Raw genomic sequence first — 17,582 nt, 5'->3', positions numbered from 1 at the left:
TGTTCTCCCCGTGTCTGCATAGGTTTCCTCTGGGTGCTCCACAGTTCAAAGACATGCAGTTAGGTTAACATGGTGCGGCCTTGAGCAAGGTGCTCCCCGGGCACTGTGGCCGCCCACTGCTCTGTGTGTGTTCACTGCTTCAGATGGGTTAAATGCAGAGGATGACTCTCACTGTGCTGGAAGTGTGCATGCGACAAATAAAGGCTTCTTCTTCTTAACAGTACCCGTAGTCAGCTGGGATAGGCTCCAGCTTGCCTGCGACCCTGTGGAACAGGATAAAGCGGCTAGAGATAATGGATGGATGACCGGAACAGTAACATTCTCCATGTGGAGCAGCAGAAAGCATTTCAGCGCTGTTGTTAATACAGTGCATGCTTTATTGTCAGACAGTTTCCTCGCGCGCACAAACGGAGCTCCTCCAAAGCGCGTGCACGTGGGCGCGTTACTGGGAGTGAACCCGTTGCTCGTGCACGTTGCGCGCGTCCTTCTGAATGACAGCCTCGGGGAAGCAGCGCGGATCATTTACTTCGCGCACAAGATTGCGGAATCTGTTGCATTTCAGTGTCGGAAGCGCTCAAGGAACGTCATGGATCCTCCAGCGGTGACCAGGAGCGCCTCTGATGACCGCTATACAGTCATGGCTTATGATGGTAACTTTTCGGAACCAACCAGACTTCCGCTGAACAGGAGCGCAGAGCAGAGCGCAGTGAGCGAGAGGACGCACATGATCATCGCCATCTCCATCACGGCGATTTACTCGGCGATCTGCGCTCTGGGACTGCTGGGAAACGTGCTGGTGTTGTACGGCGTGGTCAGGTACTACCTTTCTACTGCACCGCAAACAAACAAACAAACAAACAACATTTTCAGATGCTTTAAAACTAAAACTTGGAATACTAGCAGAACTGAGATGTTCAGTGTGGCCTCGTTCATACAGGCTGCTTTAAACCAAAACACTGTTATTATTCACAAGTATGCCATGAAGGGTTGGTGCTCTCCTAAAGCTGAGGGTCAAGGCACTTTTCAGTAAGCCCCAGTTGCTTTTAATCTCATCTCATCATCTGTAGCCGCTTTATCCTGTTCTACAGGGTCGCAGGCAAGCTGGAGCCTATCCCAGCTGACTACGGGTGAAAGGCAGGGTACACCCTGGACAAGTCGCCAGGTCATCACAGGGCTGACACATAGACACAGACAACCATTCACACTCACATTCACACCTACGGTCAATTTAGAGTCACCAGTTAACCTAACCTGCATGTCTTTGGACTGTGGGGGAAACCGGAGCACCCGGAGGAAACCCACGCGGACAACATGCAAACTCCACACAGAAAGGCCCTCGCCGGCCACGGGGCTCGAACCCGGACCTTCTTGCTGTGAGGCGACAGCACTAACCACTACACCACCATGCCACCCGGTTGCTTTTAATGATTTGTTTAATTCTCTTTGTTTCTCTGTGAATATGAATGGAACTGTAGAAGTTCTGTCTTTGAACCAGACCCAACCATAATGACCTACTTATAAAGCATCATCTCCCACTTCAGGGGTGTAGCTGGGGGCCCGTGACCCCCTCTTTGTCAGACCATACATTTTTTCAGTAGCCGCATAAGAATCTTATAAAAGCACCCACTGCAACTTTTTTTTAACTAGATTGTCACCTCGGGTGGCACGGTGGTGTAGTGGTTAGCACTGAAGGAAAGAAAGCACAACTTTATTCATCACACACTTGTGAAATTTCCTCTCTGGATTTAACCCATCTGAAGCAGTGAACACACACATGAGCAATGAGCACACACACATATCCAGAGCAGTGGGCAGCCATGCTAACAGCACCCGGGAGTTAGGTGCCTCGCTCAAGGCCGTCCCATATTAACCTAACCGCATGTCTTTGGACTGTGGGGGAAACCGGAGCACCCGGAGGAAACCCACACAGACATCGGGAGAACATGCAAATTCCGCACAGAAAGGCCCTTCCCAGCTGCTGGGTTCGAACCCAGAACCTTCGTGCTGTGAGGCGGCCGTGCTAACCACTACACCACAGCAAGAAGGTCCTTGGTTTGAGCCCAGCGGCTGACGAGGGCCTTTCTGTGCGGAGTTTGCATGCTCTCACTGTGTCTGTTTGGGGTTTCCTCCGGGTGCTCCAGTTTCCCCCACAGTCCAAAGACATGCAGGTTAGGTTAACTGGTGACTCTAAATTGGACCGTAGGTGTGAATGTGAGTGTGAATGGTTGTCTGTGTCTATGTGTCAGCCCTGTGATGACCTGGCAACTTGTCCAGGGTGTACCCCGCCTCTCGCCTGTAGTCAGCTGGGATAGGCTCCAGCTTGCTTGCGACCCTGTAGAACAGGATAAAGCGGCTACAGATAATGGATGGATGGATGGATGGATTGTCACCTCAGCCTCATTAGGGTTTCTATAACCTTGTATGGACTTCCTGTGGTTTGGGCACGAAAACCCAGTTCTGCGCAAGCGCAACACGATCGCACTAGAAAGCATGGTCAAGCTACCAGTGTAGCTGCAGTCTTTTTAGTTACGAATTACGAGTATTTCCTCATGTTAATAATTCGCCATGTCAAAACGAGCGAAACTTTCCTCCTTCTTTCAACGTGAAGAGAGGTAAGCAATTTATTATATATTTTTTTCCATCAAAGTTGCATTTTGTGGCTTCAAAGCTAAGTTTTAGTGTGCCGTTTCTACAACACAACATCAAGAAAATATGGAAGAAACAGCGATAATGGAAGAGCCGGTTTCTAAGCTACCTAAAACTAGCAATGGTAATCTTTTTTTGTTACATAATGCACTCAGGCTGCCAGTCAGTGTGTGACCCCCCCCCCTTTGAAAAATCCTACCTACGCCTCTGCGCTTACACAACATAAAACTCGGTTAGGCATCTGAGCTGGTAACCACAGGTGTGGACATTGCAATCATTATGGTAATATGACAAATGCCAGCAACTTTACTGACGTAACGTCAAGTCATATTTGAATATAATATAAAGTAATTTATAAGAAGAAGAAGCCTTTATTTGTCACATGCACACTTCAAGCACAATGAGATTCATCCTCTGCATTTAACCCATCTGAAGCAGTGAACGCACGCGCACACACACACACACACACACACACACAGAGCAGTGGGCGGCCATACTACAGCGCCCGGAGAGCAGTCAGGGGTTAGGCACCTTGCTCAAGGGCACCTCAGCCCAAGACCGCCCCATGTTAACCTAACTGCATGTCTTTGAACTGTGGGGGAAGCCGGAGCACCCGGAGGAAATCCACGCGGACACGGGGAGAGCATGCAAACTCCGCACAGAAAGGCCCCCGCCGGCTGCTGGGCTCGAACCTAGAACCTTCTTGCTGTGAGGCGACAGCGCTGACCACTACACGACCGTGCTGCCCAGGCAATACCTCGTATGTTTTTTACAAACTTAAGTGTCAAAAAAAAAAAAGGGGTGTTAACCATAGAGCAAACTCAGTAAGGGGTGGAAACAGATTAAAAAGCTACAACCCTGATTCCAAAAAAGTTGGGACAAAGTACAAATTGTAAATAAAAATGGAATGCAATAATTTACAAATCTCAGAAACTGATATTGTATTCACAATAGAACATAGACAACATATCAAATGTCGAAAGTGAGACATTTTGAAATTTCATGCCAAATATTAGCTCATTTGAAATTTCACGACAGCAACACATCTCAAAAAAGTTGGGACAGGGGCAATAAGAGGCTGGAAAAGTTAAAGGTACAAAAAAGGACCAGCTGGAGGACCAAATTGCAACTCATTAGGTCAAATGGCAAAAGGTCATTAACATGACTGGGTATAAAAAGAGCATCTTGGAGTGGCAGCGGCTCTCAGAAGTAAAGATGGGAAGAGGATCACCAATCCCCCTAATTCTGCGCCAACAAATAGTGGAGCAATATCAGAAAGGAGTTCGACAGTGTAAAATTGCAAAGAGTTTGAACATATCATCATGTACAGTGCATAATATCATCAAAAGATTCAGAGAATCTGGAAAAATCTCTGTGCGTAAGGGTCAAGGCCAGAAAACCATACTGGGTGCCCGTGGTCTTCGGGCCCTTAGACGGCACTGCATCACATACAGGCATGCTTCTGTATTGGAAATCACAAAATGGGCTCAGGAATATTTCCAGAGAACATTATCTGTGAACACAATTCACCGTGCCATCCGCCGTTGCCAGCTAAAACTCTATAGTTCAAAGAAGAAGCCGTATCTAAACATGATCCAGAAGTGCAGACGTCTTCTCTGGGCCAAGGCTCATTTAAAATGGACTGTGGCAAAGTGGAAAACTGTTCTGTGGTCAGACGAATCAAAATTTGAAGTTCTTTATGGAAATCAGGGACGCCGTGTCATTCGGACTAAAGAGGAGAAGGACGACCCAAGTTGTTATCAGCGCTCAGTTCAGAAGCCTGCATCTCTGATGGTATGGGGTTGCATTAGTGCGTGTGGCATGGGCAGCTTACACATCTGGAAAGACATCATCAATGCTGAAAGGTATATCCAGGTTCTAGAGCAACATATGCTCCCATCCAGACGACAGCTCTTTCAGGGAAGACCTTGCATTTTCTAACATGACAATGCCAAACCACATACTGCATCAATTACAGCATCATGGCTGCGTAGAAGAAGGGTCCGGGTACTGAACTGGCCCCTGCAGTCCAGATCTTTCACCCATAAACATTTGGCGCATCATAAAACGGAAGATACGGCAAAAAAGACCTAAGACAGTCAAGCAACTAGAATCCTACATTAGACAAGAATGGGTTAACATTCCTATCCCTAAACTTGAGCAACTTGTCTCCTCAGTCCCCAGACGTTTACAGACTGTTGTAAAGAGAAAAGGGGATGTCTCACAGTGGTAAACATGGCCTTGTCCCAACTTTTTTAAGATTTGTTGTCATGAAATTTAAAAATCACCTAATTTTTCTCTTTAAATGATACATTTTCTCAGTTTAAACATTTGATATGTCATCTATGTTCTATTCTGAATAAAATATGGAATTTTGAAACTTCCACATCATTGCATTCCATTTTTATTTACAATTTGTACTTTGTCCCAACTTTTTTGGAATCGGGGTTGTATTACAATGATTCTTTTGGGACATATACTTTGAAAGCTACACAGCTCCTTGGTTTAAATTGAGAACTAGACTGCTCCTCTTTTCTATGATTGTCTCTGATTTAGATATCGGAGCATTTTGCCCAACATCAACACGTGAAGTCTTTCCTGTATATATCCATCCATCTATTATCTGTAGCCGCTTATCCTGTTCTACAGGGTCACAGGCAAGCTGGAGTCTATCCCAGCTGACTATGAGCGAGAGACGAGGTACAGCCTGGACAAGTTGCCAGGTTATTGCAGGGCTGACACAGACAAACAACCATTCACACTCGCATTCCTGTGTATATTGAAAACTAAGAAGAAAAAAACAACAACCCTAAAATATTAAGATTTTATACACACACACACACACACACACACACACACTGATCAGCCATAAGGTGAATAACATTAATTCCATTGATTATCTCATTACAATGGTACCTGTCAAGGGGTGGGATATATTAGGCAGCAAGAGAACAGTCAGTTCTCGAAGTCAGTGTGTTGGAAGCAGGGAAAATGGGCAAGCATAAGGATCTTAGCGACTTTGACAAGGGCCACATTATGATGGCTCGATGACGGAGTCTGAGCATCTCCAAAACGGCACATCTTGTGGGGTGTTCCCAGTATGCAGTGGTTAGTACTTACCAAAAGTGGTCCACGGAAGGACAACTGGTGAACCAGCAACAGGGTCATGGGTGTTGAAGGCTCGTCCATATGGTCCAATCCCACAGAAGAGCTACTGGAGCACAAACTGCTGAAAAAGTTCATGCTGATGCCTTTTTGTTTTTGTTCAGTAGCGTTCTTCTGGCATCTGCAGATTCATCCATCAGACAGCCAATTAGTGAGGCATGTTCGTGAATCACTCCAGAGAATGTTTCCACTGCTGCAGAGTCCAGTGGTGGTTTATACCACTCCAATTGACCCTTGGCATTGTGCATAGTCATCTTAGTCATGAAGTTTCTGACACGGTTTTTGTGCTCATGTTAATTCCAGAGGCAGGTCACACCTAAACGCTTCCATTACACAATAATCACACTTGCAGTTGAGTGGGACAGATCTAGCAGCACAGAAATTTCATGAACTGATTTGTAGCATAGGTGCCGTCCTAAGACAGTACCATGTTTGAAATCACTGACCACTTTAGTACGATCTATTCTACTGCCGTTTATCTATGGAGGTTGCATGGTTATATGCTTGATTTTATGCACCTGTTAGCAGTGGGTGTGGCTGAAACACAAGAATTCAATAATTAGAAAAGGTGTCCACATAGACTCACCAAAAACTTTATCTGGAACACTGTGCTAATAATGGGTATGGCCTCCCCGTGATATCAGAGCAGCCTCAAAACTCATGGAATGGCTTCTGCAAGATGTTGGAACCATTCGTTTGCGCAGTATGCAGTTTCTGCAGATTTTTCAGGTGCACTTTCATGCTATGAGTCTTTCATTCTACCACATCCCAAAGGTGTTCTCTTAAATTCAGATCCAGTGACTGGGGAAGCCATTGAAGAACACTGAACTCATTATCATGTTCATTAAACCAGTAAGAGATGACGTTTACTTTGTCATGGTGCATTATCATGCTGGAAGCAGTCTGTAGAAGATGAGTAAATTATGGCCCTGAAGGGATGTACATGGCCATGCACATAGTCTGTGGCATTTAAGTGATGATTGATTGGTATGAACTGGCCCAAAGTATGCCAAGAAAACATTCTCCACACCATTACACCACCTCCACAAGCATGGTCTGTTGACACAAGGCAGATTGGGTCCATGGATTCATGCTGTTGGTGCCAAATTCTGACCCTACCATCTGTGTGCCTCAGGAGAAATCAAGAATCATGAGACCAGGCTACATTTTTCCAGCCTTCAACTGTCCAGTTTTGGTGAGTTTGTGCCTACTGCAGCCTCATCTTTCTGTTCTTGGCTGACAGAAGGAGAACCCAGAGTGGTCTTTTGCTGTTGTCACCAATCTGCCTCAAGGTTCAACATGCTGTGCATTCTACGATGCATTTCTGCTTACCACATTTGTACAGAGAGGTTATTTGAGTTACTGTAACCTTTCTGTCAATTTGAACCAGTCTGGCCATTCTCCATTGACTTGTCTCATTAACAAAGCATTTCCATCTGCCAAATTGAATTTTCCAAAAGCCTTCTGGCTTGTCCACATGATCTTTATCAAACTGCAGGCAAGCAGCAGTGTTCTTTTTGGAGAGCAGTGGCTTTCTCTTTGCAATCCTGCCAAGCACATCATTGTTGTTCAGTTAGTTTTTTTTTTTTTCTTTTTTATCAGACATCTAATTTTTGGGTTTGTTTACCTGACATGTTTCGACGTACAACTTCCGTCTTCCTCAGAGTGTCACCGGATGTTAATTGGTGACGCATCTTTTATCAGCTGCTGTTTCTGAAGGCGTGGCCTTCCTGTCTGGTTTGACAGGTCGGTCACGCCTTATACTGTCTGTTCGTCCCCTGCAAGATGTCACTCCAGGTATGGGAGAGCATGTATGCTCCCTCATCCCGGTTGATGGTCCTCGGGCTTCGCTTACGGATCTCTATGGCCTCCCTGATCCAGCGCTGATGTTTGTTATCTTCTGTGCGGATGACTCTGGCATTCCCCCAGTCCATAATGTGGTTTTCCCTTTTACAGTGATCTGTTATAGCTGACTTATAATTTTCCTGTTGTGCCTTTTCTTTTATTGTTCGGGTTTGTCTTGTAGCTGTCTCCTTTTCGCACTCTTTCTTATGTTCATGTTTTCTTGTGTTGAAACTCCTTCCTGTCTCCCCAATATAAGTTTTATTGCATAATTTACATGGAATCTCATATATGGTGTTGCATCTGTTGTCCGGATGTATTCTGTCTTTGGGATGCACCAGGATCTGACGGAGTGTTGTGTGTGGTTTGACAGGTGTGTTAACATTGTGTTTCCTCATTACTCTTTGAATGCGTTCAGTTATTCCCCTGATGTATGGTAATGTAACTACTCCCCTGTGTTCTTGTTTGTCAGTTAGTTTGTTAGTAAGCAGGATTACAATCATTTAGTACCCACAGCCAATGTCATCCCCAGGATTTACGGTACACCAAAAATACACAAACCAGGAACACCATTACGCCCCATAGTAGATAGCATTGGTTCAGTCACATACAACTTATCAAAAGCACTCACCGAAATAATTAAACCATTACTAGGACTCACAGACCAACACTGCAAAAACTCAAAACATCTGGCAGAAGAACTAAAAAACATCAAAATGCAGCAAGATGAAGTTTTCATTTCACATGATGTCATATCTCTTTTCACCAGAACACCCACGGAAGCCACCATACAGATAGTACAAGACAAATTAAAAACAGACAGGACGCTCAAGAAACGCACAAACCTCACCGTACAAGACATCACTCAGCTCCTTCAATTCATCGCCACATCCACATACTTTCAGTTCAGGAATACAATCTACAGACAGAAGGAAGGTTTTGCCATGGGAGACCCACTATCAGCCATCATGTGCGGCTTTTTCATGGAGGATCTGGAGCAGAAAGCACTCACTACAATACCAGCGGAATACAGACCAACACTCTGGAAACGGTATGTGGACGACATATTGGAAAAAGTAAAGAGGGGACACACTCAACAACTCACCGACCATCTCAACACCATAGACAATACCGGCAATATAAAATTCACACATGAAGAAGAAACGGAGCAGTCAATAGCATTTTTGGATTTAAAAATACAACACACAGAAGATGGGGACATCAAAATAAAAGTACACAGAAAACCCACACATACCGACCAATATTTAAACTGGACTTCCGAACACCCCATAATGCACAAAATATCCGTAGTTAGAACATTACATGAACGCACAGCAATAATTACAGATCCACAGGACAAAGAACAGGAGGAACAACATATACAACACGCACTGAAGGCATGTCAATATCCACAATGGGCAATATCCAAAGGGGTGGAACAGGTTAAGAACAACAAAACACAGAAGAAAGAGAAAAAACAAACTAACAAACAAGAACACAGGGGAGTAGTTACATTACCATACATCAGGGGAATAACTGAACGCATTCAAAGAGTAATGAGGAAACACAATGTTAACACACCTGTCAAACCACACACAACACTCCGTCAGATCCTGGTGCATCCCAAAGACAGAATACATCCGGACAACAGATGCAACACCATATATGAGATTCCATGTAAATTATGCAATAAAACTTATATTGGGGAGACAGGAAGGAGTTTCAACACAAGAAAACATGAACATAAGAAAGAGTGCGAAAAGGAGACAGCTACAAGACAAACCCGAACAATAAAAGAAAAGGCACAACAGGAAAATTATAAGTCAGCTATAACAGATCACTGTAAAAGGGAAAACCACATTATGGACTGGGGGAATGCCAGAGTCATCCGCACAGAAGATAACAAACATCAGCGCTGGATCAGGGAGGCCATAGAGATCCGTAAGCGAAGCCCGAGGACCATCAACCGGGATGAGGGAGCATACATGCTCTCCCATACCTGGAGTGACATCTTGCAGGGGACGAACAGACAGTATAAGGCGTGACCGACCTGTCAAACCAGACAGGAAGGCCACGCCTTCAGAAACAGCAGCTGATAAAAGATGCGTCACCAATTAACATCCGGTGACACTCTGAGGAAGACGGAAGTTGTACGTCGAAACATGTCAGGTAAACAAACCCAAAAATTAGATGTCTGATAAAAAAGAAAAAAAAAAAAAAAAACCTAACTATATTTAATATAAGACATAATGAACGTAATCGAAAGATTGTTGTTCAGTGTTCTCCTGATGGTGGACTCATGAACATTAACATTAGCCAATGTGAGAGAGGTCTTCAGTTGCTTAGAAGTTACCCTGGGGTCCTTTGTGACCTCGCTGACTATTACACACCTTGCTCTTGGAGTGATCTTTCTTGGTCGACCGCTGCTGGGGAGGGTAACAATGGTTGTGAATTTCGTCCATGTGTACACAATCTGTCTTACTGTGGATTGGTGGAGACCAAACTCTTTAGAGATGGTTTTGTAACCTTTTCCAGCCTGATGAGCATCAGCAACGCTTTTTCTGAGGTCCTCAGAAATCTCCTTTGTTCGTGCCATGATACACTTCCACAAACATGTGTTGTGAAGATCAGACTTTGATAGATCCCTGTTCTTTAAATAAAACAGGGTGCCCACTCACACCTGATTGTCATCCCACTGATTGAAAACACCTGACTCTAATTTCACCTTCAAATTAACTGCTAATCCTAGAGGTTCACATACTTTTGCCACTCACAGATCTGTAATATTGGATCATTTTCCTCAATAAATAAATGACCAAGTATAATATTTTTGTCTCATTTGTTTAACTGGGTTCTCTTTATCTACTTTTAGGACTTGTGTGAAAATCTGATGATGTTTTAGCTCATATTTATGCAGAAATATAGAAAATTCTAAAGGGTTCACAAACTTTCAAGCACCACTGTATGTTATGTATCTTTATTCAGTATTTTATGTTTTTCTTTATATATACACAATACATGAAAAGTCTGAGAACATTGAGGAGGCCTAGCTGTAAACAATAGGCCAGTATTTAGTTTGTAAACGAAGCCCTTGATTAAGACAAGCTTTCATCTGATTAATTAGACACTCATCCTCCATTGTGTGTCATTATGTAATGATTACATCTTAATGATCTAAGAGGAATCTTGGTGTCTTAACAAAGTGCAACAGCTATCAGTTAAACAGTCAGAAAAAAAGACTTGTGCTAGATGCTAATGGCAAAACAAAAATGATGTACAGTGGTGCTTGAAAGTTTGTGAACCCTTTAGAATTTTCTATATTTCTATAGCTTCATCTCACACTGAAAAAATGAGAAATTCCAACCTTTAACTGAAATAAATTTATTCAGAGAAAAACAAATCCCTCATGAAGAAATACAGTAATTATTTTCAACAAAATACATATGCTGATATTATTGGCACCCCTGTAAATTATAGTGAACATGATGTAACTGAAGCATTTAAATTGTACATTTCTGAGTTGATTGGAGTGTGTGGGAACTTTCAAGCTGTAATCCATGACTTTCTGATTAACTGGGGTACAAATGTGAGGTGACACCAAGGCCAAATTCCCTTAGTCATCCATCAACATGGGGAAAAATAAGAGATAAAACACAAACCAAATGAGGGAGAAGTGTGTTGACCTTCATAAGTCAGGGAATGGTTATAGAAAGAAATAGCTACTTGCCTGAAACTGTCCATTTCTACTTTTCGGGCAGTAATTTAAAAAAGTGGACACCAACTGGAACTGTTGCAGACTTACCTGGAAGAGGGCGCAAGTTTATTTTGCCCCCACATACAGTGAAGGGGTGGAAAGAGAGGCAAAAAAATCCCCAAGGGTCACTGTTGGTGAATTACAAGAAAAAGTAAAATTATCAAGTGTCCAAAACCACCATCAGATGCCACCTCCATGCCAACAGATTATTTGGAAGGTGTGCCAGAAACGCCACCCCCCAAAAAAACTTTTCTGTCAGTTAACCACAAACGTAAGCACCTGAAGTTTGCGAAACACTACTACAACTTTGACTGGAACTGTGTTCTCTGGTCTGATGAAACAAAAAGTGGGGGTTAATTTCCACTTTCCCCCTATTTTTGGAGTACTCTTTTTGGAAAACCATAGAATAGTTGTGAATTGCAACATAAAATGAAGATCACACATTGAGTTGAAGTTTGGTTATTGATTAAGTTTATTATTAAGTTTGGTTATTGGTTACTTTTTACTTGTAACGGACAATAACAATTGTATCCAAAATAGTTTTTCCTGCCTTAGTCAATTTATTTCCATTTCACATGCATGCAGCTGTTGTAAAGTTCAGTGTGCTTGTGTAGAACTCTCTGATTGTAGGTTCATTACTCAATAATGTAGAAATCATAAAATAGAAATCTATAGCAAAGTTTATATGAAGAAAACAATAGGGTGCCAATACTTTTGAACAGTATTGTGTTTGAAAATATTTATATATCGGGTTTTTTTGTTATATCATCCACCGCCAGGTTTAAAAAAAAAACCGCGCTGCGTCATGACAGACAGGATAATGTTTGAGTTTAAAATGATTGTTTAGTGTGTGGGTTGTGGGTGTTTTATACTGACCTGGCAACCTGTAACTGAATCAGTGCAGCTGGTCTGTCATAACACAGCGCGTTTTTTTTTTTTTAATAAACCTAGAGGTGGATGATTAAAAAAATATATATAAATATTTTGCACATGACTGTGTTCCTCTGATAACAGAAACAAAACTTCAGCTCTCTCTGCTCTGTTCTGTTCTTTCAGGTTTTATCACGCATGTCACTCCTTGTTGAGGTTTTTATGCCTAAGTTGTTTGAAACCAATCTGGGTTTTCTGTGTCGAATAAGGAAGCGGCTTCACCTGTAAGAAAATCAAACACTTTCATGAAGGCGCTAACTCGAATGTGAGCAGAAAAAAAATTAAACGAGATTCTTAAGCAAACTCTTCCGTCCTCACTTTGGACTTTCTATTTTTGTAAAATACATTTTAAATACAATCATGAATTTCTCTGGAGTTTTCAGGCTGAGCTCCTCTCTTCGTATTCTTTAACCATTCATTTCCTTGTTGTTCTTGAAGCATTTGCTTCTACTTGTTAACATTTTTCTTGATAGTGGGGAGACAGTAATGCCTCTCATCTATTTCTCTGTTTGAACAAGCAAAAACGGCGCAAAAATTAACCATATTTAAGACAGATTAAGTCTTGCTTGCATGAAAGACGGTGTCTGTTTCACCCCAGCTGTAATTATCACGTGATGCGTGACATCATGCACAAGGGGTTGATAAACAGTACGCGTACCATACTACAACAGCGGGGGTATATAAAATAACTCGCAAAGCAGTAAATGAAACCGAGACTAAGAAAACAGCCAAGACATAATGGCGGATACATAGTGAGGGACGCTTTTAGGAACTGAAATAAAAGATCAAAAAGCCTAATTTTTGTGGTGCTAGTTCGTAATATATGCTCATTCCAACTTGCCCGGTCAGGCATGTCGGGGACATATCCCACTTGCCTGAATGCATGTTTCACTTGCCCCGGGCAATCGGGCAGTCCTTAATGTCGAGCCCTGTGCTGTATGTTTCAGAGGCCAGGTCACCTGTAACTGCAAGATAAATGAACATCCTACATGACAAACTGTTTAATCAGTTAAAAAAAGAAAAGTGGACCATTCTGCACAAACAGTTATTGCCACAAATTTTTTTTTTTCTACTGAAGTACAGTTGAAATGGAGCAAGAAACTCGTAATGAATCAAGCTCCAATGAACTGATGTCCTCTATTCATCAATATTTGCTTCTCTTTACCAACCACTTATAATTGGACAATAATGGTACCCAAATCAACAATTTTATGGTATCTCAACAGGTACACAAAGATGAAGACTGCAACCAACATTTACATCTTCAATTTGGCTTTGGCAGATGCTTTGGCCACCAGCACACTGCCGTTCCAGAGTGCCAAGTATCTGATGAGGACCTGGCCTTTTGGGGAGCTGCTGTGTAAAATAATCATTGCTATTGACTACTACAACATGTTCACCAGTATCTTTACTCTGACAATGATGAGTGTAGACCGCTACATCGCTGTGTGCCATCCAGTGAGGGCTCTTGACTTCAGGACGCCTGTGAAAGCAAAGATCATCAACGTCTGCATCTGGATCTTGTCCTCTGCCATTGGTATTCCAATAATGATCACTGCTGTAACAAGAGTGAAAGACAATGGTAAGCTATTTCTGAAATTGAGCTGAATGTCAGTGACAAGTAATAAGAGCTTAGTGGTGATTTGTTTTTATCAGTAGAGCAGCAGAGATCATACTTGAAATGACTTGTAAAGAAAACTCGAGAAGAGCCAAGATATCATCTTAAAGCCAAACAAAACCCCCAAAATAATATCCTTTATACTGGCAAATTAATATCCATACAAGACCTGCTCGATTATTCTATCCATCCATTATCTGTAACCACTTATCCTGTGCAGGGTCACAGGCAAGCTGGAGTCTATCCCAGCTGACTATAGCTACACCATGGACAAGTCGCCAGGTCATTGCAGGGGTGACACATAGAGACAAACAACCATTCACACTCAGTCAATTTTGAGCCACCAATTAGCCTAACCTGCATGTCTTTGGACTGTGGGGGAAACCAACACAGACATGGGGAGAACATGCAAACTCCACACAGAAAGGCCCCTGTCAGCCACTGGGCTTGAACCCAGAACCTTCTTGTTGTGAGGCAACAGTGCTAACCACTACACCACCATGTTTGATTATTCATTTATTCATATTTGTACCTGTATACTGTGTACAGCTTATTTTTCTTTTTAAATAAAACTTCCCTGGGCGCTGCCATCTTATTTTCCGAGGTTCAAATATCATGCTCTGAGTGCAAATTCTGTGAGAGAATCCAACATTGTGACGCACCACATGACTTTACCTAGGCTTAGATCTAGTGGATAGATCACTTCTAAATTGTTGTAAACAACTCTGAAGATGCCATAGTGTCAAGCGTTTGGATGTAAAAATACACCCGAGCATCGCAAAGGGAAATCATTTTTTGTCATCCCCAACCCTACAAAGGATATTACTTTAAAGGAGCAAGCGGTGAAATGGCTGCACTTCACTTCTGGTATCTGGAGTCACTTTCACTGTTTGTTTATTTCTTCCTGCCTTTGCTCATATTCTGGTTCAAACATATCCAGTTGAACTGCTTTTTGTTCAGGCACATTTTCCATGTGTGCACAGCAAAAATACAAAATAAATAAATTACAGAATATTTCTGAGTCGATGGCTCTGTGTTACTAAGGCAAATGGTGTGCAAACTATGTCAAAAACTTTTAAAATGGATAAATTGGTTTTATAAAGTTTTATTTTTAATGAAAACATGATGGGGGGGCAGCACAGGGGTGGAGAGGTTAGAACTGTCACCTCACAGCAAGAAGGTTCTGGGTTCGAGCCCAGTGGTCGATGGGGGCCTTTCTGTGTGGAGTTTGCATGTTCTCCCCGTGTCTGTGTGGGTTTCCTCCGGGTGCTCCGGTTTCCCCCACAGTCCAAAGATATGCAGGTTAGATTAATTGGTGGCTCTAAATTGACCGTAGGTGTGAATGTGAATTGTTTGTCTCTATGTGTCAGCCCTGCAATGACCGGGCTATTTGTCCAGGGTGTAGCCATAGTCAACTGGGATAGGCTCCAACTTGCCCCCAACCCTGCACACGATAAGTGGTTACAGATAATGGATGGATGGATGGATGGATGGATGAAAACCAGGGGGGATACTTGCCATGATTGGCAAGCAGACTTTATTTCTTGGGTTTTGTTTGGCTTTAAAGGACATAAATAAGAACATGAGATATTGTAGTTCAATGTGGGTACAAGGACCAAGAAGCAAAAATTGGGAGTTCTTGTGGCAGATTTATAATATATCTGCCTGCTTTAGAGTTGCATTAACATTTTAAAATAATACCTATAACACTGACAAAGTCACTGTCTCATCACCTTAGCCATTTTGATAAGGAGTATGCACATAATTACAAATTAGGAAGGGTAAACTCACTTTACTCTTTAGGGCAGTAACCTTTTTTTTTTGCACGATAGTGTATTAAAACTGTATGATAATTATATTTTCCGGTTAGCTTTATTTGTGAAAAGTAATTTCATTTATGGGCGGCACGGTGGTGTAGTGGTTAGCGCTGTCGCCTCACAGCAAGAAGGTCCTGGGTTCGAGCCCCGGGGCCGGCGAGGGCCTTTCTGTGCGGAGTTTGCATGTTCTCCCCGTGTCCGTGTGGGTTTCCTCCGGGTGCTCCGGTTTCCCCCACAGTCCAAAGACATGCAGGTTAGGTTGACTGGTGACTCTAAATTGACCGTAGGTGTGAATGTGAGTGTGAATGGTTGTCTGTGTCTATGTGTCAGCCCTGTGATGACCTGGCGACTTGTCCAGGGTGTACCCCGCCTTTCGCCCGTAGTCAGCTGGGATAGGCTCCAGCTCGCCTGCGACCCTGTAGAACAGGATAAAGCGGCTACAGATAATGAGATGAGATGAGAATTTCATTTATCAGCTATACCTGTATATGGTGGCAGTGAAAATAGGTTAATGCATCATGCAAGTATTCTTTATTTTTCCTTGATAAAGGGATGAAACTTGTTCATGTACTCACCTATTTCCTACTAGTCATTGTGAAGTCTTGCTCTATGTGTTTTCCCCATTATAATAAAAAGGCTATAGGCTAAATAACAACAATAAATTACAATACCTCTCTACCATTAAGGATGGATTCCAACTTAACTGGTGAGGCCAGTTTTGTCTCAAAGTGAAGCAAATATGAACAAACTCTTAAATCTGTAAAAACATTGTTACTGAACTTCCAATCTTTCCTTAGGTACAACCATCTGTATGCTGAAATTTCCCAACCCTGAACCGTATTATGACAAGGTAACAAAGATCTGTGTATTCATCTTTGCCTTTGTGGTGCCTGTTTTGGTGATCTCAGCCTGCTATGGGCTGATGATCCTGCGGCTGAAGAGTGTACGCTTGCTCTCTGGTTCCAAGGAGAAGGACAAGAACCTGCGCCGCATTACACGTATGGTGCTGGTAGTGGTGGCAGCCTTTATTATCTGCTGGACTCCTATCCATATCTTCATCATAATCAAGGCCTTCATAGAGATCGACCAGAAGAACCCACTTGTGATCATCAGCTGGCACTTGTGCATTGCTCTGGGCTATATGAACAGTAGCCTAAACCCAGTCTTGTATGCTTTCCTGGATGAGAATTTCAAAAGATGCTTTCGAGAATTTTGCCTGCCCTTCCGAGCTCACATGGAGCAGAGCAGCTTTTCGCAAGGCCACAACACCACCAGGGAACCCACCTCAGTCTGTGGGACAGTAGCTTCAGCGAGAAATCCCACATGACTAGTCTTGGTCCAGGGATCACCTGGACGACCAAAGAGAAACCAACAAGCCCTACAGTCTGAGTGCACTCAAATATCCACTACTGAGTTCTGAGTCAACTTGTACAAAATTTTCAAGATGATCACACAGTTAAAACTGAATTCACATAAGCCAACATGAATAAAATGGTCTGAAGAGTTCAGGTTAAAAGAGATATAGGGGGCAGTATAATCTCATGTTGATTCTGGGATGACGACATTCTCGTAAAAATTTAATGAAATTCCTAACTCAATATAAAGCCTACAAATTTTGGACAAGTTGGAATTCAGACCCCTTAACAGTCAGCCCAGTTATCATTCTATGATGTTGATTTATAAATTATATGGGCAAAACTTTGTGGACACCTGATCATAACACTCATGCATTTTGAGCATCTCATTCTAGATTTAGTCCTCTCTTTGTTGCTATAACAGCCACTACTCTCGGCTGGCCTTCCACTAGATT

General features: G+C 42.7%; 1 protein-coding gene across 1 annotated transcript; it reads left to right on the top strand.

Annotated features, from left to right (window-relative positions):
• Window positions 1-586: 586 nt before the first annotated feature.
• Window positions 587-17,099, top strand: oprd1b (opioid receptor, delta 1b). The gene is made up of 3 exons (XM_060920648.1): window positions 587-816; window positions 13,564-13,919; window positions 16,570-17,099. The coding sequence occupies exons 1-3, from the start codon at window positions 587-589 to the stop codon at window positions 17,097-17,099; spliced, it is 1,116 nt and encodes a 371-aa protein (XP_060776631.1).
• Window positions 17,100-17,582: the final 483 nt, after the last annotated feature.

The sequence above is a fragment of the Neoarius graeffei genome, chromosome 5, assembly GCF_027579695.1.
Source record: "Neoarius graeffei isolate fNeoGra1 chromosome 5, fNeoGra1.pri, whole genome shotgun sequence".
NCBI lineage: Eukaryota > Metazoa > Chordata > Actinopteri > Siluriformes > Ariidae > Neoarius > Neoarius graeffei.
The sequence above is the reverse complement of the archived record's forward strand: the minus strand, read 5'-3'. Positions and strand labels throughout refer to the sequence as shown.

Coding starts and splice junctions, on each gene's coding strand:
- oprd1b (XM_060920648.1), top strand. CDS start 587: ATGGATCCTCCAGCGGTGACCAGGAGCGCCTCTGATGACCGCTATACA. Junction 817..13,563: donor GTGTTGTACGGCGTGGTCAG/GTACTACCTTTC, acceptor GTATCTCAACAG/GTACACAAAGATGAAGACTG. Junction 13,920..16,569: donor AACAAGAGTGAAAGACAATG/GTAAGCTATTTC, acceptor ATCTTTCCTTAG/GTACAACCATCTGTATGCTG.